General features: G+C 36.4%; 1 protein-coding gene across 1 annotated transcript; it reads right to left on the bottom strand.

The window, feature by feature from the left end:
- Positions 1-841: 841 nt before the first annotated feature.
- Positions 842-2,376, bottom strand: LOC132098836 (uncharacterized). The gene is made up of 5 exons (XM_059505057.1): positions 2,214-2,376; positions 1,544-1,697; positions 1,349-1,435; positions 925-1,095; positions 842-876 (listed from the first exon to the last, which is right to left on the bottom strand). Exons 1-5 carry the CDS (start codon positions 2,373-2,375, stop codon positions 842-844), a joined length of 609 nt encoding a protein of 202 aa, XP_059361040.1. The 5' UTR covers position 2,376.
- Positions 2,377-24,365: the final 21,989 nt, after the last annotated feature.

Here is a 24,365-nt window from a genome sequence, read left to right as displayed (position 1 = left end):
CATATTCTGTAACCAGAATCATTTTTAATTCAATTTTAGTTATATAGCGCCAATTCATAATAAAAATTATCTCAAAGCACTTTTCAAGCAGAGTAGGTCTAGACCATACTCTTTATAATATTATTAACAAAGACTCAACAATTCCACTACTGTAGGGGTTAACTAATGTTAAAGCTGCCATCTGTAGGATTTTTTTTTTTATCATATTCAGTGAAACCGACACTATGCTCCAACAGAAAAACATAAATCAGCTGGTTATAGAAAAATACCCGCGCTTCCACCTCCACCTGGAGCCTGTTATTTGTTTAAAAAAAATACACTGCTCCCGGTTCTTCTAGTCCAATCAGCGCAGGGCTGTGTGAGAGCTGTCAATCACAGTTCATGCCCACGCCACAGATCCCCCCTCCCCTCTCGCGCACGTTACAATATCACATGCAGTCGCCTGAAGTTTGCTGGTGTGTTGGATTGTACGAAGCATGATGGCGGAGAGAAAATCTACTTACAAGCTTTCAATTCCTCGGTTAAGCTAGGAGCTAACCAGAGCTAGGAGGTCCAACAACCCAGGAAAAGAAAATTATGCTTCAATCTATGCTGAAGAGACAGGCGCGTTCACAGAAAACCAGGTACACACACCAGCACGAACTCCATGGGAGGGTGCTCATGGGAGTGGGGGAGGGGCATGAGAGTTGTTAACATTCAAAAACAATTCTATGTTCACTCAATCTTCCAGGATTGCCGACTGCAGCTTTAACATGTAAACTTATCAATAAGAGCCCCATCTGATGATGCAGATGACCAAGCTGATTGATCAATGTTGCCAGTGCGACTCGACCAGAATGTATCAGATTTTCACCACTTTGTATAGAGCCAAATGGTCTGCCAAAACACAAGTGGAGAAAGACAAACACTGGTAATTTCACTTACCTATTTCAAACGTAATCTCCTCTGCTGCTTGCAATATTCCTACCAATTGGTTCCTTCCATAAAAGGAAGGCTTTTTCAGGGTAAGGCTATTGGGCAGTCCAGAAACTCTAATGACCAAGCCCTGATTCACTAGGGACTGGTAGGGGACCCTTCCAGTACCTCCGGCCTCCTCTTAAAGACATGGGCACACATATGTTAAACAATGTTACACAGTTGGACAATTGTGACCCTCCCTTCTAGTTGTTAGCCAGTGTAAAGGCTGCAGACAGTCATTTTGGTGAGGTGACAATCTAATGGTTGATGGGCAAACATTAGATAATTTATTTATTTGATAATAATACCATGGATTCATGAAGGTATAATAGGTTATCAAGATAAGCAGTTTCTTTACATCCTTTTTAAAAGTATTTGAAATTATGCTTACTGTATTTTTGGTTGAAGAGATCTTTTACTTTTCCCACCAAAACAGTGACGTGTTCTCTGGCACTGGGCATTGCGGCTGAGGAGCTGGCTACAGATGCAACAACAGACAACAATTAATTTCATAAAACTGTATTATGTAAATTTGCACTATTATGGGCCTGAGACGATTTCTGTGGATTTTAATATAAACCAATACCTTTGAAATGCAGTGCAAAGTTGTTCACTGTGTCAGATTTATCAAGGAAATCAGTGGCTCCTCTGCTGCTCATTTCAAAAACCTCTAATGAGGACTTTTGACGATCAAAGGACAAGATGGCTGTTTCCACACCCAACTCCTCAAGCTTGGACACCTTTACAATATTTAGATAAAGAAGACAACCGCAAAAATAGTAAATAATTTATTACCGGTATACACAAAATAGACAAAACTTACTTTTAAAAATCCAACATACACTGAGGAAACAACTCATAACAGGGCTTGGCAATATATGAAAACAGTGTTGTCACACATGGCAAATAAGTGGTCAGGGACCACCAGGGTTACAATAACTATACATTAGCTGTGTTTTTATATGCAACTAATAATTTGACTCATAGACATTTGTGACTACTAATGCTTCAATTGACCACCTTGATCTGAATAGACTAGCCTGTGAGAATATTTGATGTTGAAAGCCTTGTAAACAAAAATCAGATGGAATATTAATTTGGAATAAACTCATTTGAAATTATGATAAAATCTACAGATAAACAATCCAGTTGTCTAAAACAATGTTCTGCACACATTACAATTGCTGTTGATCATCCTTCCATCTAATTATGTAAGAATATCACTAATGCTTAGTAAATGAATCCTCTTTCCAAACCTCTAACTTCATCTTCTTGAGGTGCATTTTTATCCGGGCATCCCTCATCTCAGGGCTTAGGTCCTGTGCCTCCCCATGTGCCCTCAGTGCTGCTGCCTCCTCAACATACTTCTTTTTTTCTTCTTCCCCCAATGTGGCCCACCTTCCCTTAATATCATTCATTGTTCCTGAGGAAAAAATAGATGCACAGAAAACTTAACACAAAGTCAGCATCTTCTTTTTAAAGTAAATTTACATGACGACAATAAGTTGAAAACACTGGTTTTGGGTTGTGAAAAACCTACTTCTCTGTAACAACTCTGTAAAAACAAAATAACGTTAAATAGATCAACTGATGATTCTTTTGCAACTTGCGTGAGTGAAGTACTTGCTAAATACTAAAATATGTTTCATGACCTTTCATAACCCTCATGAAACTGATTTCAACAGGTTGTACAAAAGCAGTCGTTAAAGATGCTATAAGCGATCTTGGTTGGCGTACCTCTTGTTGATGTTTGAGCTAACACACAAAACGGAGGCTAGCTAGACCCTCTCTCCTCATCCGTGCAATAACCCCCCAAACCCACCCCACAACATTCTTGTCGGTTATTGGCTGGAACAGTTTGTTATGTTTTGTGCTGCTGGTCACTCTGTATGTTGCTCAGTTTGTTTGTGCTGCAGTTTGTGGAGCCTGGGATGTCTGCAGAGACTGTTTTTTTTTTTTTAACAGTGTGTTCAGTGTGTTGCGATATGTGAAAAATAAAACGTTTCGGCCTAAAAAAACGTGCAAGATTGCTTATAGCACCTTTAAATTGTGTTTCTCACCTTTGTTTTTCAATATATCTCTACAAAAAAGATTATAAGGCGACAACTCTCGAATGTGAGTTTTGGCCTTTGATGGCCGGGGCTCAGATGAAGCATTATCCTTTTCTGACCTTTTGTAATTACCAATCCAGTTCTGAAAAACAAAAAACAGCAAAAGGGCATTACATCAATTAAACTGAATGTTAACAAAACACTTAATTTATATATATATATATATATATATTTGACATGTTGTTTGTTAGTGTAGCACTAAAGTAAACCTTACTTCTACGACACTGGTGTCCAAACCAGTAGCCGATGCAGCTCTAGGAATTAATTCAGAACCAACTCGTGTCATTCCTTTTTCAAAGAATGACCTCAGGGTTTCCTTCTGAATTCCATTAATGGGAGTTCTCTCTTGTTAAATAATAATGAAGAAAGAAAAGGCTAATCAGTAATAAATCAGTAATAAAAAAAGACAGTGTTGCAGATCATACAATCGTTTTCAGACACTCTTGCCTAATGCTTCTAGATTAGCAACTGTAAGGCTTACCTCTCTGGGCCATCTTCAACCTAAAACATAAACATAGACTGGCACAAGACAGATTTGTGGACAATGAATTCCAAACAGCCCAAAACCAAATTTTATATTGTTCAACAAAAACAGAGCATGCATGGTAGTAATAAAAACAAACTTACCACAGAAGTTCTTGTAAAATTAAATGTATGCTGTAAAGGGAGACAAAAAGTTAGGTAAATAGATATTAATGTGACACAGGCAGGCAGAAAAATGTTTAGACAGACCTGTGCATTTGGGTTTTATTTTTCAAGTTCAGTGTCGAGGACACCAATAAATGGGACACAGACACCACAGTATATTTAACGTTAACGTTACTTCTAATAAATTGTCAGTGTTCCTCTTTTGCATTAATTTGTAAGCTTCCTCGTGTGGGATCAAATAATGCAGCCCAGCTTTGTTCAAACCCACAGAACTTTATTTTACATTCTAGTCAATATTCCAAGGTTTCCAAACAGCCATAAAATACGTCTTGGGTTTGAATATTTCACTCAAGTCAGTATGGGTAACGTTGGGCCTATGATATGGCTTCAGTGAAGCGTTATCGAGCATACACAATATTTGGAATAAGCCTTACTGTCAGTGTGTAAAAAGCAATTTTTACAGTTTAACTTTGCGTTTAACTATAAATTAAATTCCCCCATTAGCTTCAGAAATAAAAATATGCTTATTAGCAAATTTAATGCTCACATACAGCATGTAAAGTAGAGACAGGCTAATAACGTAATATGGCCTAGCTATTACGTTTGCAGACACATATCGCAATGCGCGTATTTCATGCAAATGTAGTACTCAGAAATATGGAAAGATTATTAAAATTAAAAAACGAGTGCTGCAAAATGATGGCTCCATTGTCGTTTTCCTTACTCAAAACCAATATAATAAATGGCAAAGCAAATGCTAAGTACATTACATTATGCATTTCTCATCCCACATGTGGCATTTACAAACGCATCTGGGATATTAATCACATCTTCATTATGTAACATCGTATCTGATGTACAGTACTGATTAAGACGAATGCAATGCATAATTAATTTAACATACATGAAGGGTTTAAATTACCCAAATGCACACATTTCAGATAGGCCTATACTAAACTCTGAGACAACATTCTAAACACTCACTCAAATAATATTAACATACGACGATTTATAATGCTACCACTATTTGGTAGTATAATAATGGATAGGAATATTATAATACGATATAATATTATTATAATATATAATAATGTATATTATTATCAGCTTTTGTAATGCTACCATTTACCCATGCTAACCATGTGCGCTCAGGCAGACTACGTTAACATTAAGTTTAAATTATGTCATGATATTCATATAGTAAAACAGACAGTATTGCATCAAACATAGTTTATACTAAAACGTAAGTTTGTTGTGTGCACTATGTGTTGCATTTACCTGGAAAGAAGTAACTTTTGAAAAAGATTATTTAAAGATTAATAAAAACGAGGGCCGCAAAATTATGTCTTCCTCTTCTTTGCTCAGAATGAAGCGCATGACGTCGGATGACGACATGACGCAAGTTTTCCCCAACTAATTCATATGCATACAACGTTCTTTTTTAACATAAACACAAATAAGAAATTAAACAGTATTTGAAAGTATTAGACAATTAACATTTTACTATATTATAAAGAAATGCACAAACATACACGGCTATGCCTAGGCTACTCATATTACATCAACAATCATGTCACGCTCACGCAATACGATTTGTATGTATTGTTTTCTCTTATTGGCTAATTAATTACAGCTTAAAGGCTTAGTTTAATCATTTTAATGTCTTACCTGAAGATATCAAGCTGGAAATGTTGCAACGTTACCGCGTCGTCCAGTAGATTATTTGTGAGTGATCAACCATGTGGATGGATAATAACAGCCTTCTGAGCCTTCTAGTAGTCCTGCTCTTGTATATTTGTGGGTGATTAAGCATGTGGATGGGTGATAACAGCCTTCTGAGCCTTCTAGTAGTCCTGCTCTTGTACATTTGTGGGTGATTAACCATGTGGATGGGTGATAACAGCCTTCTGAGCCTTCTAGTAGGCGGAGGAGCCCCCTTCTGGCCCATATATATCAGCTGATAACCGCTGATAACGCCCATTCAATCGTGTGATCACAATCGAATCGGGTGCCTTTTCTCAGCCAGTGGATCTCTCAGTCCTAACATCCCATTTTCAGACAGTTCCCAGACCTGGTCAAAGTAAAACAAAAAACACAAACAATTCAGATGAAGTTGTTTAATGGACAGAGAGCTCAGCTTATGTTCTGCGTGATTTTAGCAGGGTGAGCAACTATGACCCTTGTAGTATTGTACACTTACCATTTTTCAAGCTGTTTTAAGACCTTTTGAGAAGCTTTTTCTCTGAAGACAATTTACCCCATCCTCTTCTTTCACTCAAAGAAGAATAAATTAAAATCCTGCAATAAAAATTTAATTCTGCAAGAATTAGGAAGAAGTTAGAGGCAAAGGACTTGCTCACGAGACACCCCTTAGCATGTGACATAAAATGTTGCCACTAGAATTCATCTATTGTTGCAGTAAATGTGTCTTTTTCCTCTAGAATCTTTCTCCAAAGTTCATGACTTCTCTCACAAATGTGTTTTAGTCTGTGCAGTGTAAGGCCTGGCTTCAAACCAATCAACTATCAATCCACAATTTATAACACAACATTTACAAAACAATGAAATAATGTAAACCACTTTAATAAAACTTGTATTCTTTTATTTAAGACAAACAGGTGGTGTGTTTTTTTTAACTTAGATTTAAAAATGTTCCAGTCACACTTTGCCGACATGCTGTAATTGTAATAGCTCTATAAAAAAAAACATATTAGAAAGAATAATTATGGCTGACATGAACAGTCCTGTGAGATAAAATCATAAAGTGTTGTAACACATAACACAGCATTGCTTCAATACACACATATCAGAGGACTTCTGTTTGTTTGAGCACAAGATGGCCGTCTTCATTCCTCATCCTGAGCAAATAATTTCCTTGGTCTTCCTTATCTTCTGTGAAACAAGATAATCTATACTTACTCTGTGTGCAATTAATATTGCTCATTAAACATATTATTAAGTTTATTTAAAATAAGATTCAGACCAGAGCATTTGATGAGTAAATGTTCATTCAAAAAAACTCTAAACAAACGTACCTGGGAAGAGCTGATCATGGCAAGATTCGCTGAGACTCAGTAATAGCTCTTTTCGTTTTTAGGAAGGTGTGTGAGGGTTGGCTCACAAAAAACTTCTGAAAAAGAAGAACAGCATTATCTGCAAAAAATCCTGTAAGACAGAAAGAAAGGAAATATTATTACATTACATGCAACTTATACATTACTGTGTGTATGTGTGTGTGTGTGTGTGTGGGGGGGGGGGGGTTAGACCATAAAAGCAGCCTCTGTAAAGATGCTGTATAATTAAATGTTAAATGCATCCATTAATAAAAGCAAGTCATTAATAACAAGCTATATTCATATGAATTATTTTTAAAATTATTACAAGCTAACAGGACTGTTATCAGTAGTGCGCAAGTCTTAATAATGCCAAAGCGCAGTGCCCTTAATGCACACTAAACCCACACTATCTCCAATACCACTCCGGAGCTCTATACCAGGCTTAGTGTATCCCATCATGCATCATGTTTTGGAATAAATTGTGAGACTTTTTGCCGAGATCTCACAAGGGGTCACGGAAACCTTTCCAATGTATGTGAAATATTAATAATAATAATAATAATAATTAGATATTGAAAATAATTGTATAAGTAATTTATAATAAGGCAGTGGTTCCCAATCCTGGTCCTGGAGAACCCCATCACTGCACATTTGAGATGTCTCCCTATTCAAACACACCTGATTCAACTCATCAGCTCATCAGTGAAGACTCCAAGACCTCAAAAGTGTGTGTGTTAGATAAGAGAGACACCAAAACCGTGCAGTGTTGGGGTTCTCCAGGATCAGGATTGGGAAACACTGTCATCAGGTCATGAAAGGTTCGACACACACTTTTGGTCATCATGCTCACTCGAACACTTGGGCTAAACACAGGAAATACGTCAAATAAATAATCAAGTGGTCAAGTGCAAAGATGGCAAGTGTGGCTATTTGGACAGTGCAAAAGTTTAAGAAACAACAAATGCTGTGCAATTTATAACAGCAGTTTGATAAAAAGGTAAAACTATCACAGACTTACTGCTGCAAATGTCGGCCTCTGCAGCTTTCTGTCTTCTCCATTCCTGAAGGAAAACCTCTCCAGAAACACCACAGGGATGGCTGCTTCCTTTACATCTTTTCAGTTATATATATATATATATATATATATATATATATATATATATATATATATATATATATATATAATAAATAAAATAGAATTATAAAAAAAAATTTAATAATGTTTTGTGAGCAAAATATTTAAAATATACACTGATATGAATGAACTGCAAGAGGGGAAAAATGTGTTGTTTTATTTATTTACTTTTTTTGGATTTACATAAAGGTATCAAAAGCATGGTACAGTAAATGTGTGATATCTGTCATATAAAAGCACATCAAAAATGACCATTACAGTTGTACAACCATAGTTAGTTTGACGATTATTGTATTGTTGTATTGATTATTAATATACCATAGTAAAACTACAGTTACTGTGGTAAAAACATGGTAAATGTCCCGTTCCTGGGTTTTAACTTCAAATTTAATTTGTTACTATTGTACGTGTCATGGTTACCATGATGTTACTACAAATTTACATCTTTGAACCTGAAATGAATATATTGAAAGTCTATGGCATGTCACGTGACCGATAGAGTTTATTCACACTAGTTAGCAGGTGTGTTCATTTAGTTAAATTCAATGAAACTCAAAGACAGCCGCGGATGACTCATATAATACAGCAAGTAAACAATACGGCGCTAATCTGATTAATAAAGAAGACAGAATACATTTTATAAAAGGCATTAAAAGAGCGTACTTCTACTCACCGAACCTGTGGCACATGTAAACTGATGGAAAGTATCGCGAAGTGTGCTGAATGACACTTCTTGAACGTGATTTCATAGTGATAAACTATGAATAAGCGATCAGCGAGAATGGGTTGTAAGAAAAAGGTTAAACTGCTTACTTGCACGCGTCTTGGAGCATTGTTAAACTCACCTTTTAATGCCGTTTTTCCTGCAGTTGAGCGTTGCTTTGGTCAAACTCACCGCTGAATGCTGTTTTACCTGGAGTTGAGTGTGGTTAAACTCACCGCTGAATGCTGTTTTACCTGCAGTTGAGTGTTGTTAAACTCACCACTGATGAACGCGCTAAACCATTGCACAGAGAGCACTTTGATATCAGATTGAGAGGATTTTTAAACCTCAAAAACCAGTTGGAGGGCCAGATAAAAATGATCTGGAGGCCGCCATTCGACTCGCCCTGTCATATATAATTTTTTGTAGCCTATTCTTTTTATTATTATTATTTATTTAGTCTCGACCCATACAAGGCAGTCAACGAGTTGCGGTGTGCTGACCCAAGACGTCAAATTTAAACGCTGTTGAGTTCTATAGAAGTCTATCAGACTAACCTGCACGTTGAAAAATAACGCCAAAGGTATACCCAGTGCATCAAAAAAGTGACGCCAGATCCCTTGACCATGCGTCAGACATTTGACGAGTAGGGAGTGAGACTGTGTTGATCTACTCCTACCGTGTCATCATTTTCTCATCCTCAAGTTGTTGAATCTGGAGCAGAAGGGTGCAGTTATTTTGAAGATGCTGTGAACCAAACAGTTTTGGTGACTTCTGTTGTATGGATACCAAGACATACCAACAAAAAATTCTAAGTGATTGGACACACAGATTTTTAAAGGGATATATGTTATCTTAATCAGACAAAGACATCTACCATGTTCTGCTGCTTTTGTATAGTTAAAAATAGAGGCATAATTTTAAACCAAAGAAAGGCAGTAGTGAGCAAAGAACATTATCTACATTTCCATACATTTTGCCTAATGATACCCACAATCAAAATAAACATATTTAATAGGGAAATTCATCGTATAATGATGATGATGATGATGATGATGACTTGCTTAACATTTATATACTAAAAAGGGTATAAATCACTTGTTTTTCTAAAGTAAAACTGTTCAACAGAAAGTATAATAGTGGGAGTCCACTACTTTTGAATGGTAGTGTACATCTTTTCAGTGTCTCTTACCCCACATTGTGAATGTGTGGCTGGTGTGATTTCAGCCGGACTAAACAATTTGCATGACATTTTAAAAGGAATTATTGCTTTATTCAGACTGAAAAACTTTTAAAGTGCATTGCCTGCACTGAATGACACAGGATACTACCACTTTACATTTCATTCCATAAAAATCAAATGTCAGTTTTTGGAGACAAACACTATTATATAAATGTGCTGCATGGCCTGAGATGAGGCTATTTTACAGCTGGCCTGGTTTCTGTGTGATATGTGTTTAGCGTGCTCTCCCAGGCTTATTGCTCTCAGTGAACTTGATCCTTGGCAGACAGACGTGAATATAAAGGCAAACAGCATGAAAAAGTGACATTTAAGAGACATTTAAAACTTTCTTTGTCTATTCCAGTTGCCTGCTGGATAATGAAGTGCTGAGAGTGAATGCACTGAAGACTCAGTATGGGGTTTTCTGCTACTATCAGCTATTCGGCGATACTATCAGCACTGCATTATCCGAGTCCAGCAAGAAGGAGTCTTACAGCATTTACATTTTCTAATCCTCATTATTTTTCCTGCATGAACTTCAACTCTACCTTTACTTTTCCTTCTTTTCTTTCTGCCTCTTTCTTCTCTGCAATTGAAAGACTGCTCTCTTTTTATGTCTTAATCTTTAGCTATTGGCTAACTTATGGCTTGTTATCTTCGATTAAACTAACAAACAGTGTGTCGTGTGATCTCTGCTCAAATGATCTCATTAGCTCGCTTTCATTTCACTTGTGAAGGTTGGAGAGAGAGGAGAGGAGGTGGCAGAGGAGGTGGCAGAGGAGGCAGCGTTTATCTGAGGGGAAAGGAGATGAGAGTCTGCCTGCGTCAAGGCCAAGATCAGCAGACTGTTAAAGAGATGGCATGCATCTCATACTAAATACGACATTGACAGTTATCTCGCTTTCTGCCGAATGCTGTGAACATTCTCCAATCATGTCAGAGCTTCCCACTCCAGAGAGATTTAACAATTTCTGTCTTTGAAGATTTAGCACCTGTTCTTTTATGTCTATGAGGAACAACCAGGATACAAGTAATTATTTTCTAGCAGGTCCAACAAAGGCACTTGGAAGAGGGTAACCTCTCACAACACTCAACCCCATCTACCGCATGCTGCACTAAAACAAGCTGCAGAAATGGTCCTGCTCTGACAGGAAGATAAAACCTGTCAAGCTGAGGCTATGATTACAACAATTTGACTGTCACCACTATCAACAAGAGTAAAATTTAGATGCTGCACTCACCTTGAAACACTGCTTAACATACATAAACTTCACGTTTCCTCAAAGTAGGCACTTTCTATTATGCCTGGACATTATTTGTGATACATTCACACTAAGCTAAAGCCAGAGCTTGATATTTCATAGCTCCCTCAAGTGTTAAGGAGGGTAAGTGACATTGGAAAGATGTACACTACCGTTCAAAAGATGGGTGGGTAAGATGTTTCTCATGCTCATGTAATTTAAAAGACCTGTGATATATATATATATATATATAATTTTGTTTCACATTATCTTTCAGAAATCATTCTAATATGCAGATTTTGTGCTCAAGTAATAATTCCTTCTTTTTTTTATTAATGTGGAAAATGGTTGTGCTGCTAATATTTTTAAGCTGCTTTTTTCAGGATTCTTTGCTGGCTAAGACTTTTCATTTTTAAAAAAGCAGAATTTATGTGAAATATGAAAAAAACTTGTATATTATAAATGAATATTTTGATAAATATTTTGATCAATTTAAATGCATCCTTGCATTCATAATTTATGAATTAAGATTTTTCAGGTGAACAAAAAATATGCTGCTCTAAATATTATTGTAATAACTTTTATTAAAAACCTTTTTTTTAAATTAAGAGAAAGTTTTTTCTTGTTGTTGTTGTTATTGTTTTTCCAAAGACCATTTTGCCATTTTGCCATAATTTGCTTTGGAGGAATTTTACAGTTGAGTTTGTAAATAGTTGGTGTAGTATATAATGGTGTCCCTATGTCATGTCAGAATGATTGTATTTATTAACTGAGTGCACATGAAAAGCAACATCAAGTCATAATTGTGAGTGGGTAACTTGTTACTCTCTTTAGGCTCTGACTTTCCAAGTTGGAAAGTGCCAATTAAATTTGAATGGCTGAAGCAATTTATTACTGATAATAATATGTTTTAATTGTGACTGTTGGTGGATAACAATTTAGTGTGTATGCATTTTGTGTACTGTTGATGGAAATAGTGATAACACTTGCCACATTGATTTAGCTGGTTTATAAGGAGACAGTCCAAACTATGTTTCATAAGTCAGAAAGAGTTTTTGTAATTTGTCTTAGCGACTGGAGCTTCTAAAGCAGACATATTGCAAACATACATGACAGTGCAGACATAACAAAAGAATTACACAGAGATGATATATAATACTATTATAAGGAAAACAGAAAATTCAATAATTCAATAGAAAACAGAAGTAGAAATATAGAAAGAAAAAAACATAATTGTTTTAATGAATGTGCAGATATTTTATTTACAAGTGTAAAGTTTATGTAGTTTACAAATGTAAAATTTTCAGATGCTATATAGAAATGTGTCAGTTATAATTGACAATCTATAGTTATTAAAGATTTAATTGTTCAGGCTGAATATAGCCTGTGAAAAAAAAAGCCTGGCTGTTCTGGTGATCGGTTCTCTGTAGCACCATGAGGGCAACAGTTAAAAGAGAGTGGGCTGGGTGCGTGGGGTCCAAAGTGATTTTCTTCGCACTTTTCCTCATTCTGGAGGTGTAAAGATCTTTGAGACCAATAATCTTTTCCGCAGTCTTGACTGTTTGTTGTAGTTTCTTGGTGTCTTATTTGGTAGTTGAACCAAACCAGACAGTTATAGATGAACACAGGATGGACTCGATGGCAAAGTAAAAACAGATACAATAGCTCCTGTGGCGGGTTAAATTTACACACGTGGCAAAGAAAGTACAACATCTTTTTAGCAATGAAGTCTATGTGAGTGTCCCAATGAAGGTCCCAAGAGATGGTGGTGCTCAGGAACCTGAATGACTACTGCAACCACAATGCTGTTCATCAAGGTGAGTGGGGGAGCGCCAGGGATTTTCACCTGAAGTCCACTATCATCTCCATGTTTTGAGTGTTCAGTTTCAGGTTGTCATTGCTGCACCACACAGCCAGCTCTTTAACATCCTGTAACATCCTGCAAATTTCAGAAGCTTGACAGAGGGGTCTTTTGCTGTGCATGGGAAAAGAGCACTTTAGTTCAGTTAAATTTTATTTATATAACACATTTAAAAACAACCATGGTTGACCACTAAAAAAGCTTTGTCACCTTTATTTTTTAACCTGGTTCTCGGAACATCGAGGAGCACCTGATTGGACGACCTCAGTGCTTTAACAGGAGCGTGGACATGTAAAAGATCTGATAAATATGCAGATGCAAACCCATTTAAAATCTTTAAAACAAATAATAAAATCTCAGAATCAACCCTGAAGTTGACAGGAAGCCAGTGTAGTGAAGCTGTGACTGAGGAAATGTGCTCATACTTTTTAGTCCCAGTTAAAAGCAGAGCTGCTGCATTTTGGCACTGTCAAAAATCACACCAAGATTTGTGGTAAATGGACGAACATACAAACCTAAACTACTAAGTGCATCTACACAAGCATTAAATCCCCAGGACAACCAAACACAACAATCTCAGTCTTATTTTCATTAAGACAAAGAAAGTTCTGATCCAGCCATATTTGTAAATCTCTCAGGCAATTAAGTAATTACAGGAATTAAACTTTGTCATTTGTTTTGACAGGCAAATAAATTTGTACATCTGCATAACAGTGGAAGGAGATATTATGCTTTGTAAAAATATACCCCAAGGGCAGTATATAGAGAGAATACAACATAGGGCCCAATATTGACCCTCGGGGGACCCCATAAAAAGAGGGGAAGCAGATTACAAAAATTCACCAAGGTGAATAGAAAAACTTCTGTCTGTCAAATATGATTGAAACTATTAAGGGCTATGCCCTTAATGCCGACAAACTGTTCAAGTCTAGAAAAAAGAATAGAGTGGTTGACCGTATCAAAGAGCAGTGGGGAGAGGATGCAAGTGCTGATTGTGAGACTCCTGGATGTGAGTTTATCCAGCCTCACTAGCTGCCTGTCTGTCAGGAAGCTGGTGATCCAGTGACAGATTGGAGTTGGTATGGAGAGCCAGGTCAGTTTGTCTGACAGAAAGTCAGGCATGATAGTATTGAAAGCTGAGAAGTGGGGTAGTAGTATGTGTGAAGCGCAGATCAGAGAAGGCGTGGGGTGTGAGACAGGGCTTTTCAAACCAGCAGTAAAACGCATTCAGATAATCAGCCAGTTGTTGATTCTCCACATAATGCAGTGGTGGTGTCTTGTACTGTTGTCTGAAAACTGTTATTTCAGCTTTTCAGTGTAGCCTTTTTTTAGCCACGCTGATCTCATTTTTTAGTCTTTTTCTGGTTGTTTCACGATGATTATTCTATTACCTTTCTGGACATGGACAGTATACCATGCGCACAGTTTCAATGGAGGGACAGAGAGCTCTCAGACTAAATCTAAAATATCTTAAACAGTGTTCCGAGAACATGAGGGTGAGTTATTAATGACATAATTTAGATTTTTGGGTGAACTAACCCTTTAAGTGTACATTTTTCGAAATTGAGACTTATACATCTCTGAATAAATAAGCTTTCCATCGATGTATGGTTTATTAGGATCGGACAATATTTGGTCGAGATACAACTATTTGAAAATCTGGAATCTTAGAGTGTAAAAAAAATCTAAATATTTTTGTCCAAATGAATTATTAGCAATGCATATTACTAATCAAAAATTAAGTTGTTATTAATTTTGACCCATAAAACATTTTTTGGGCTATTGCTAAAAATATACCCCAGCAACTTAAGACTAGTTTTGTGGTCCAGGGTCACATATATGCTTTCATCAGTACTAAAAATAAAAACTTCCTGGCTTTATTGGGAAACATACAATTTGATCAAATAAAAAAAAAAGTAACTGAAATTGTACTTAATTGTACTCCGACCCAAAACACCTGAGTGCAAGTTGTAACTATGATTTTTAAAATCATAAGCAGAAACTTCCCATGAAAATCATAAGCAGAAACTTCCCATGAAGCCTTGAATGCAGCATATGGCTGTTCTACAGCTTCATGTGTTAGAGTGAGGGTCACAAAGACCTTTCGCGATCCTTGTTCTCTGGCTTCCTTTCAAGCTATCAGCAGCCTGCTCCCCATTTAACCTGGTGCTGAGTTACCAAGGGTTTCAGCCTAAATGTTCGTCCTTTTCAACCTTTGCAATCAATTTCTCAGAGCAGCATTATGTTCTTTCCATTTGGGTCTTTCATAATAAAAAGCTATTCTAAAAGAGCCAGAAGTGTTCAGAAAGTGCTCCAAAAATATTAATAAAAGAGCTTGAGCTCCACAGAAATAAAGACTTGACAAAAAGCTTGTCACATAACCTTACTTCAGACTGAATGACAAGTTTTTGAACGTTTCTCCATCAGCATGTCCCTGTTATTGTTAGACAGTGATTTAAATGTTCCAGACAGTCATGACTGGGAATTATGGGGATATTCCAGGAGGATACCCTGAGGTGTCTGCCATCATCCTCCTCAAGAGCCTCTCATATTTGCTTGTACTCACTTCACAAAGCCTTTGTGGTTTCCAGTGTAAATAATAGAGTGATTGGTCCTCAAAGTAACAAACAACTTATTCCTTATTTATTGTCTCTCATCAAAGAGCATCTATGTAACCTACAAACGTAACACCATATCGCATGGTCCTTTGTTCCAAAACTTGGAAAGCAACCAAATATAAAAATGATCTTACAACATATTTTCTCTCAGTTTGAGTGCTTTCTGTCTCTTCTTTGATATGTGTGAGGGTAAGATTGTGTTTTGTTTACTGAAATGCCTTTTGATTAAAGTCTCAGCTTGATGTTTGCAGTGAGGTATGGAGCCGTGAGTCATAGGGAAATAGCTTTTCCCGTGTTGAGGATGTCACACTATGAAAGGACTTGAATTATGGAGGCGTGTGTGTGTGTGTGTGTGTGTGTGTGTGTGTGTGTGTGTGTAGGGAAAGGTAATTTGGCTCACTGATGTACTGTCAGAGATGCACAAATGAGTGCAGGCCTACATGGTCATCTTTTAAAATATATGGAAGTTATATTAGGCCGCACGCACTCCTATCCCCACTATAAACATGCTCGTAACACACTTAGAGCCTTTTCAAATATTAATAGAGAGAGTAGGCTGTCCGCACTGCCACACACTGTGGATTTGGCCACTTTAAAAATGTATCATTTATCTATCTCGCCGCATGGCTATTTTACAAGACCACTAGACAGTAATTGCAGACGCATCACAACGAACCACTGAGCTTAATTGGGCACTTTTTTTCTCTGAAAACATACATTCTTTTGAAGAGCAATTTGGAGTACATCAACAACACCCACCACACATCAACTGGCAGGAGAACATCTCAGGGCAGAGAGAAGCCAGCAAATCTGAACATCGAGAACACGTAAGTGCCCCCAGTTAACATCCCTTCACAGTTAATTTTTAAGGACTCCTTTAAAAAAGATAATCTGCTCTTGGGTGTGAGGACTGATATGGCTCGGTCTCCATTTTCTGCCTGACTGAGGCTCAATCTGACATTCCGCCTCAGGGCTCAGGCGCAGCAGGTAGCTCTGCAGGGCCCACACAGACGCTCTATACTGCCACTGGGGTTATTGAAAGCTGGTTGGACTATCCGTGGATCTGTGAAAATAGGAGTGAGAATGATACCAAAAAGAAGAACAAGAACATAAACAGTGGCGGCACCTGGGGGAAAAACGACATCTGATAGATGTCAGGGATAACTGTGGGTTTGGAGGACCTGAAGTTTGACACAAAAGTAACATGAAGACTAATTTAAGAAGGGCTCAGAACATGACCCAGAGGGACAGTTCTGCGAAGAGATTAACCCATTTTGAGAATGATATGCCCTTGTCGCAGCCCAGATCCCTCCTTAGCAGGCCGTCACAAATGGGGACTTTTGATGAGTTTATTAATAAAGCCCTTCTTCCATTATCCCAGCCACACCTTCTCCTTTCACCTTAAACAAGCACCATCACATAGCTTAATGTGCTTTCACAAATGGCTAATGGCTTCCACTTCTCCTCTCAGTCTTAGCACAACAGCCCGGGTCTGATCTTCCTGGATTACAATAACAGTATTAATATTTGAATTAGTCCAGTCTTCATTGACATTGCTGGTGCTTGAGCAGAACAAAGGGAAACAGCTGTAAGACACCATTTCACTGATAGACACTGTGCTAACTGCAGGTTAGCCTCATTTTCTCCATTATGCTAACAATGGGCTCTATGCTAATGTGCTGTCCGTGTCGTTTTATTGATGGCTGAAGAGTCAAGCAATGAGGGAACCATTTTATGGGTGCCTCTGGCTGCATGCTCGGAGAATATGTGCCGAGATTCATAGATTGACATACTGGGGGGGGGGGGGGTTGTGGGGGGCTGGAACGACAAATGAAAAAAGGACTGGATTTGATTGGCAATTATGTCTGAGCACTAGCACAATGAGGCAGTGGTCGCTCCATCTCTCCATTCTCTTTTAATCACATTGTGCACTCTCCTGACAATGAATTAATGTAGCGCTTTTCTCTCACCACTCCTCTTTTATCTCCACTTTTCCTTTTTTCCACAGGTGGCTTTAATAAAGGCTGCTAATAAAATTTAAAGCCTGGATCCCGAATTTCAAATAAGGAGCTGCTGGTGGAATGAAAGGCAGGGACCATATGCAGAAAGTTGGCAGAGATCAGCTCCGTCATTGAGAGAGGAGAGAGCAAGGATGTGATAAGCGCATGCTATCAGATGTCAGCAGGGGTCCTGAGGTAGACTTCTGAGCACACTGTTTATTAGCTGCCCTTCCTTTCCTTTGTGCTTGAGACTGATCGTGATCAAAAGCACCAGATGAATCCATGAATCACAGACATAAGCACTGAAAGCAAAACAATTCCATGTGAGAGTCTGAATAGCTGAAAGCCTCAGCAGTCATTCTAAAGCAGAAAGCTGATAAGATTTCATCAAACAGAAATATGATGTTTACCGAAGTACACACAAACAAAGCAAAACTTTTGCCCACATAGTGAAAAGAATTGGTGAGTTTCTTAATACAGGAACTCACAGGACATTCAAGGTCAATGAGTTTTATAATAAGCAGTAGCCTTTCCAAACAACCAGCTTTTGACCTTTTATTTTTTTTATTTTTTATTTTTTTTTACCTGGTTTAACAAATTATTACTTCAATAATGTCACTAGAAAAGAAAGCGTATCCATAGCAGCTACCTAAATGTATGACAAATGAATATTTACAAAACTTGATAACAAATATAAAGATGATAAAATAATGAATAAAGGTATATAAATAAGAATAACAATATAAATAAATAAGATATGATTAAGGTGTGAAAATGCTTTATTTTAAGATGCCAAACTGGCAAGTGGCAAGAAAATCAAATGTACTTAATGCAAAGTAGAGATTTATCACAGATGGAAATTTCACAAAATAGGGTTTAATTACTGTTTCAGGAAGACATTACTGAAACCACCTGAAATGCAACAAGTATGTCATCCTGTTTGCTTGCACCATACTGCATACGACAAACCATGAACATTTTTGCATGTTTAAAACGTTTCAGACGCTTCAACAGCCCAATTATCTTTAAACTTACATTCTTCTGTTTGAAATGACTGATGTCTCTAATTAAAAATCAGTCTGATTTTTTTTTTTTATTTGAACTTCTTGTAGTAGTTACACAACCAAAATGTTTTATGTCATACTGCCTTAAATTAATATAGAAACTAAAAACTTTGAAGGTCTAAAACATAATGACATTATATTAATTTAATTGCTTTGGCAGCTCTTGTATAAGTACTAATTTAGTGCAATTGTAAGTTAGAGTAAAACCTATTCAGAAAGTTGCAGTTTAACCAATATACCTTCCACAAATTAAATGTTCAATCCTTAAACACTGGAAAAAATAAAAATAAAAATAATTGCTGATTATGTCTTGAGTTTGAAGTCAAAGAGACACTACTACAGGACATCTGAAGGAGAAATTTGAGAAGTATGTTGTGATGCATCCCTAGCATTTGTATTATCTATTTGCATAATTAAAAAGAAAATGAGATCCAATAATGACGCACATAAATACGTTACCACACAGCTGCAAGAAGTGTCAACCATGTGACACTACTGTACACTTTTGCAATATAATGCCAGTATTTAATTACAAAATTCTGTATATAATATCATAAGAATTCTTTCATAAGTTTTTTTTTTTAAGGAAATTAATTTTATTCAGCAAGAATGCATTAAATTTACATTAAAGACATGTATAATGTTACAAAAGATAATGCTGTTCTTTTGAACTCTCTATTCATCAAAGAATCATTAAGAACAAAAGAGTCTCCACAAAAATATTAAACAGTACAAACTGTTTACTTTATAATTAATGAAGAAAAAACATACATTTATTGGGCACCAAATCAGCATATTAGAACTAATATTGCACATTAAACACTAAAGATTGGAGCTGCTGAAAATTCAGTTTTGCCATCACATGGATATTTTTCATTTTAAAATATATGTACAATATTTTAATGCATGTTCTTTTCCATTTGTCATGTTTATTTTCACCCATGAAGCGCAACTAGTGTGATATTGTAGGTGCAGATGACATTTGTATCTGTTGTAGCATGCATATCTTTGTACTCTGCACATTGTTAATACTCTGTGAGGAAAGATGCCAGCCAACTCACACTCAATCACCTATATGTCCCCCTATACTTCTATCTTTTATAAGCTATGTCACCACAAGCCACCTCTAATCTCTAGTGGAGATATGTATGTGCATTTCTGTGCATAGGGCCTTGTGCATGTCTGCTTATAAAAAAAAAAAAAAAAAAATGGATTGCCACTCAAGGGACCCTTTCTCTGCAAGAAGTGGCTGTGAGACAATAATTACGGGCAGACGGGTAGGTGAGAGGGAATATGACAATCTGAGATGGCAAATTGATTTTTGCTCTGCATGCAGCCCAGACTCCCACAAATGGAGAAAAAAAATGAATTAGTAGAATTGGGATGGAATTTAATGTTCAGTTGCACAGGATGGCATCACATCAGGTCCTATTTAGGGAAGAGCTGAAATATTGCACATATACACTTTTTTTTCCTAGGCCTTTCGATTTCAACTTCAAATCACTTTATATGTTTTGCTAATACCATCATAAGTTTAGCAAACCCGTGCTAAGAGAAGGTCAAACATATATTGTGTGCACTGAATAGAACAGAATGTGTTTGCATTCATGAAAGAGAATGTAGAGAGATAAATTACATCATCAGGCAGAAGCAAGCAAACTGTGAAAATCATTTAATGCTGTTTATTTATTTATTTATTTTGTACCTGGCAAAAGGTTGCTTCTTTAATTAGCAATATGTAATAATCATCTTCTGAAATCCAAACATAGCCATATTTTCAATACCTCTCCCACGCAACCATGAAAGAAGCTTCGGGACTATTGTTGTTGTTTTTCATATTGCAATCTGATTCTTGATTCCTGAATATCAAATTTCATGAGACAAGAGCTGGCTAGTGTGTAACAGAACTATTTTGAGCACGAGGCCTTGAATTAAAGCAGACTCTCACACTTGATGTTGGGAAGGCTTTCAAAAGGGGAGTTAATGAGTCATCACTCAATGACATAATTGCTCCTTTTGATTTAAATAAGGAGCTGCACGTAATATCAGCTTAATGTACAGTGCCTTGATCTGGGCCTTCTTATAAATTTGTTTCTTCTCTACTATTATAATAAAGGTGATTATAAGATTAGATGTTCATTATTGAAGGTCAAAATGATGTTGCATTTTGCTTCGTTCAGATGAAGTCCTCTTTTTATGTATATTTGCAGCAGGTTTCATCATAAAATGAATTAATATACTAGCCACGAGCAGCCAGATTGAGCCACAAGAGCATTGGGACTGATAATGTGATGTTTCTTAACTCATCTAATGATCTGTCCATGCATATGCTCTTTGTAGTCTGTCTCAGTGGGCTGATGGTTCATCATAACACAATCCTAAATGCATAATGAAGACTACTGAGGACGTTTGTCACAAATGTTAGTTTTTAACAGGCGTGCGGTCCGTGAATACCCACTATAATTTTAAGAAACATTTGGTCATTTACAACACCTTTCATTTGACTCATTTCGATTCCATTAACAAGCTCATCAAGTCGGCAATGTACAAGAGCATGATGGGGCTGACACCTACTAATGAGCACATTAATATTTATGGCATTATTACAAATTCACAATTAACATTCTAAACAGAACATTTTATCCAAGCTTTCATGCTTGACTTACAACAGTACAGTAATTTCGTTTGATTTTATTCAGTCTTTTATTTACTGTGATGCTTCAGAGGCCCCAGAAATGCTGGAGCTGCTAACATAATTGTGAAACTACAATGCCCTGCTCTGTTGTGGAGCCTACAGCCTTGAGGAGTGCTTCTGTGAAACAAGTTATGCTTTTTATGCTCTGTCCGTTTCATTATCTACATTACTTAAGGCACTTTTTCTTGATTTTAACAAATAATATTCATAAAGCAACAAAAAAGCCCTGTTTTACTATTATTATCCTTTTCTTCTTGTGTATTCTCTACAGTGCAGTGACTGTGGCATGATCATGGTTACAGATCATGGTCAAGAATGTAATGTTTTATTTTATTTTTTTATTTTTTATGTGTTACTGAAAATAGCATTCACCTTGATTTCTAAAGAATGCACAGAGCCAAAGGTTGCAGGTTTGAGTCTCTGTACCGCACGGCAGGGATTGTAGGTGGTGGGAGTTAATGTACAGCGCTCTTATTACCACAACTGATGTGAGACCCTTGAGCAAGGCACCAAACCCCCAACTGCTCTCCAGGCGCTGGAGCAAAAATGGCTGCCGATTGCTCCGGGTGTGATTAAGGTGTGGGTTGAAGTGGTTAAACGCAGGGCACAAATTCCAAGTATGGGACACCACTCGCTTCACGTCACTTTCACTATTTTACTTTTTCTTGGCTGTCAACACAACCTCAAGATAGTATTTGTCTCTCAAATATTCCCTGCCATAAATCTTTGAGAAAAAAACAAAAAAGTTGATCTCAGAACATAACAACTCATGTTGAGAAGTGATGTTACAAATTATCCTCACCACAGGCTGTACTGATAACTGTTTGGTGCCTCATGGTTTCAGATTTAGTTCATCAAAATAATTACCACGTAATAAGGATGAAATGTAAAGTGCAAAACAAAAGAGAAGCAATAACATCACCTGATTTGTTCTTAGTTGTAAGATTCGGGTCACACATCAGATATATCAGCCATAGAGAGTGTAGAGAGTGATACTCTATGTTCAGAAACAATCCTTTACACATGTAGATCTGTTTCTCGACAGATTTAATTACATTTTTAAACAAACAATATGCAAGACACAAGTTTTGACATTTTAAAATGTTTGTAGTAATAGCTTTTTAAAATTATTATCTTGGTAAATGTTCTCTGAATGATGGATTCTAATCAAGCCTGTACAATCCACATTCAAATAAAATATTACATTCACATTACATAATTAATCCACCACATGCTGACTATTTTCAGTAATGATGAAACCTTTAGGATAAAATCAGATATAACCCATTGATATGGCTAAAAAAAAAAACTTTGACTTATAAGAACACAGTTCAACAGATTCAAACTTTAATTTCTTGTGTAACCAACTTAGTTGGACATGTTTGGGATTTATAGTGTTCCAGGTTGTTGTTTTTTGTTTACTGTGTTGCAAACATGCGATTTATAAGCAATGTCATATTTCATGTTCAAGAACTGCATTCAATAATTATTATGTAATTATAAACCAAAAACACAATGTTGTTACATCTTGTGATTATCCCCTTTCTTAGTTGGAGTTACATGTATTGTTCCATGTCAATGAAGGCATATAGCTCCTCTGAATCCTCACAGTACACGATACTTGCTATGTGACTTCAATTTACAGCTTTAAGCTAGTGAGTATTAGAACTTGTGTAAAATTGCTCATAAATCTTTCTGAAGAAAAGGCTTTAATATCAACGTCTTTGATCAAAATCTGAAGTAACTGCATCAAATTAGCTCTAACAGCACTAACTGGTAATTGGAAGCATTTAGGAATTCATAAATTCGTACCAGGTTGTAATTCAGATTATCATGCTGATTTGTTTGAAAATATAAATGTGTGTAACTTGTAAGTTTCTTATGTTAAGAGCAGCCTGGTCTCATTTTTTATACATAGGTATTAGAACGTATAAAAGCACAAAACATACATTTTTGTATGGTCACATTCTCTTAAAAACTAAAGTAATCCACTGCGTCTTCAGTGGCTTAAATGTTGAGAGTAAATGACGACTCCTATGTTTATTCTGACACCCAACAACAAAACACCAGAATCGCTTAGGAGGCATTCTTGTCTACACCTACTCCACCATCAAAACAATGACTGTTTACAGCTCATTCAATACGGTGTCAGTCATGGGAGGGGCCTGTGCAAAGTGACATCATTTTGACAAGAATCTGTGAACAGCATGATCTGAGAAAGTACTTATGATTTGTGGGGATTTAAAAAAAAAATTAAAAAAGATTTTTTTATGATTATAGAGAACGTTGCCACAGATTTCCCCTTAAACTTATAAATAAATAAAAAAACAAATGCAAATATAAACTTTACTTAAAAAAAATATTCATTACACTTCTGTACTTACATTTATGGGAAATGTAACAGGTTATTGAATGCATAAAACGTATAATAGAATATTTCTTAATCCTCAGAAATTTGGTATTTAGAAGTTAATAATAGAAAAAAAACTTAAATACACAATTGACCACATAAATCACAGTATTATTTGAAATTATGTGATTGGGTCCCATTAAATAATCAATAGTAATGTATTTGGCCTTATATTTCTAACTTCAGTTGTGCTTTACAAAATAAAACTAATTATTTGCAACTTTAGGGTATCTGAGGTGCCTTGGAGAAATGCAAAGCATCTGGTATTAGAGCAGAGGCCCGTCAATTCTTATTCTCATAATTTGTGTAAAATCATGAGTTTGTCCAACAATCCAGATGGAAATTTGAAGAAAACACAAATTTCCAACAATATTTGTTTTATTTTTTATGGGTGTTTAATTCTCACACACAGCACTTTTTATTAAATTTGAATGAAGTCCTAATCTAAAATGGCCACTTTTCTGGGTGCCAGATGAATCAAGATGTATTGCCGCTGAGCGCTTGTTCGTAAACAGTAATTTCATCCACACAATTACTGTGAATTTTGTTTTTACGGTACTTAACATGTATCCTCTTATTTGAAAAGAAAGAAGATTTTGAAGTTGAATGGACGTCGCAACAAACTATTGATTCAATAAGCCATC

This window comes from Carassius carassius, chromosome 2 (assembly GCF_963082965.1).
Source record: "Carassius carassius chromosome 2, fCarCar2.1, whole genome shotgun sequence".
In the NCBI taxonomy this organism is placed as follows: domain Eukaryota; kingdom Metazoa; phylum Chordata; class Actinopteri; order Cypriniformes; family Cyprinidae; genus Carassius; species Carassius carassius.
The sequence above is the reverse complement of the archived record's forward strand: the minus strand, read 5'-3'. Positions and strand labels throughout refer to the sequence as shown.

Bases quoted from the DNA above. Each gene is read 5' to 3' on its own strand.
- LOC132098836 (XM_059505057.1), bottom strand. From the start codon at position 2,375: ATGAATGATATTAAGGGAAGGTGGGCCACATTGGGGGAAGAAGAAAAA. The intron at 1,096-1,348 runs GTAAGCATAATT...CATGTCTTTAAG, and splicing joins TCTCTTCAACCAAAAATACA to AGGAGGCCGGAGGTACTGGA. The intron at 877-924 runs GTAAGTGAAATT...GTGTTTTGGCAG, and splicing joins GGAGATTACGTTTGAAATAG to ACCATTTGGCTCTATACAAA.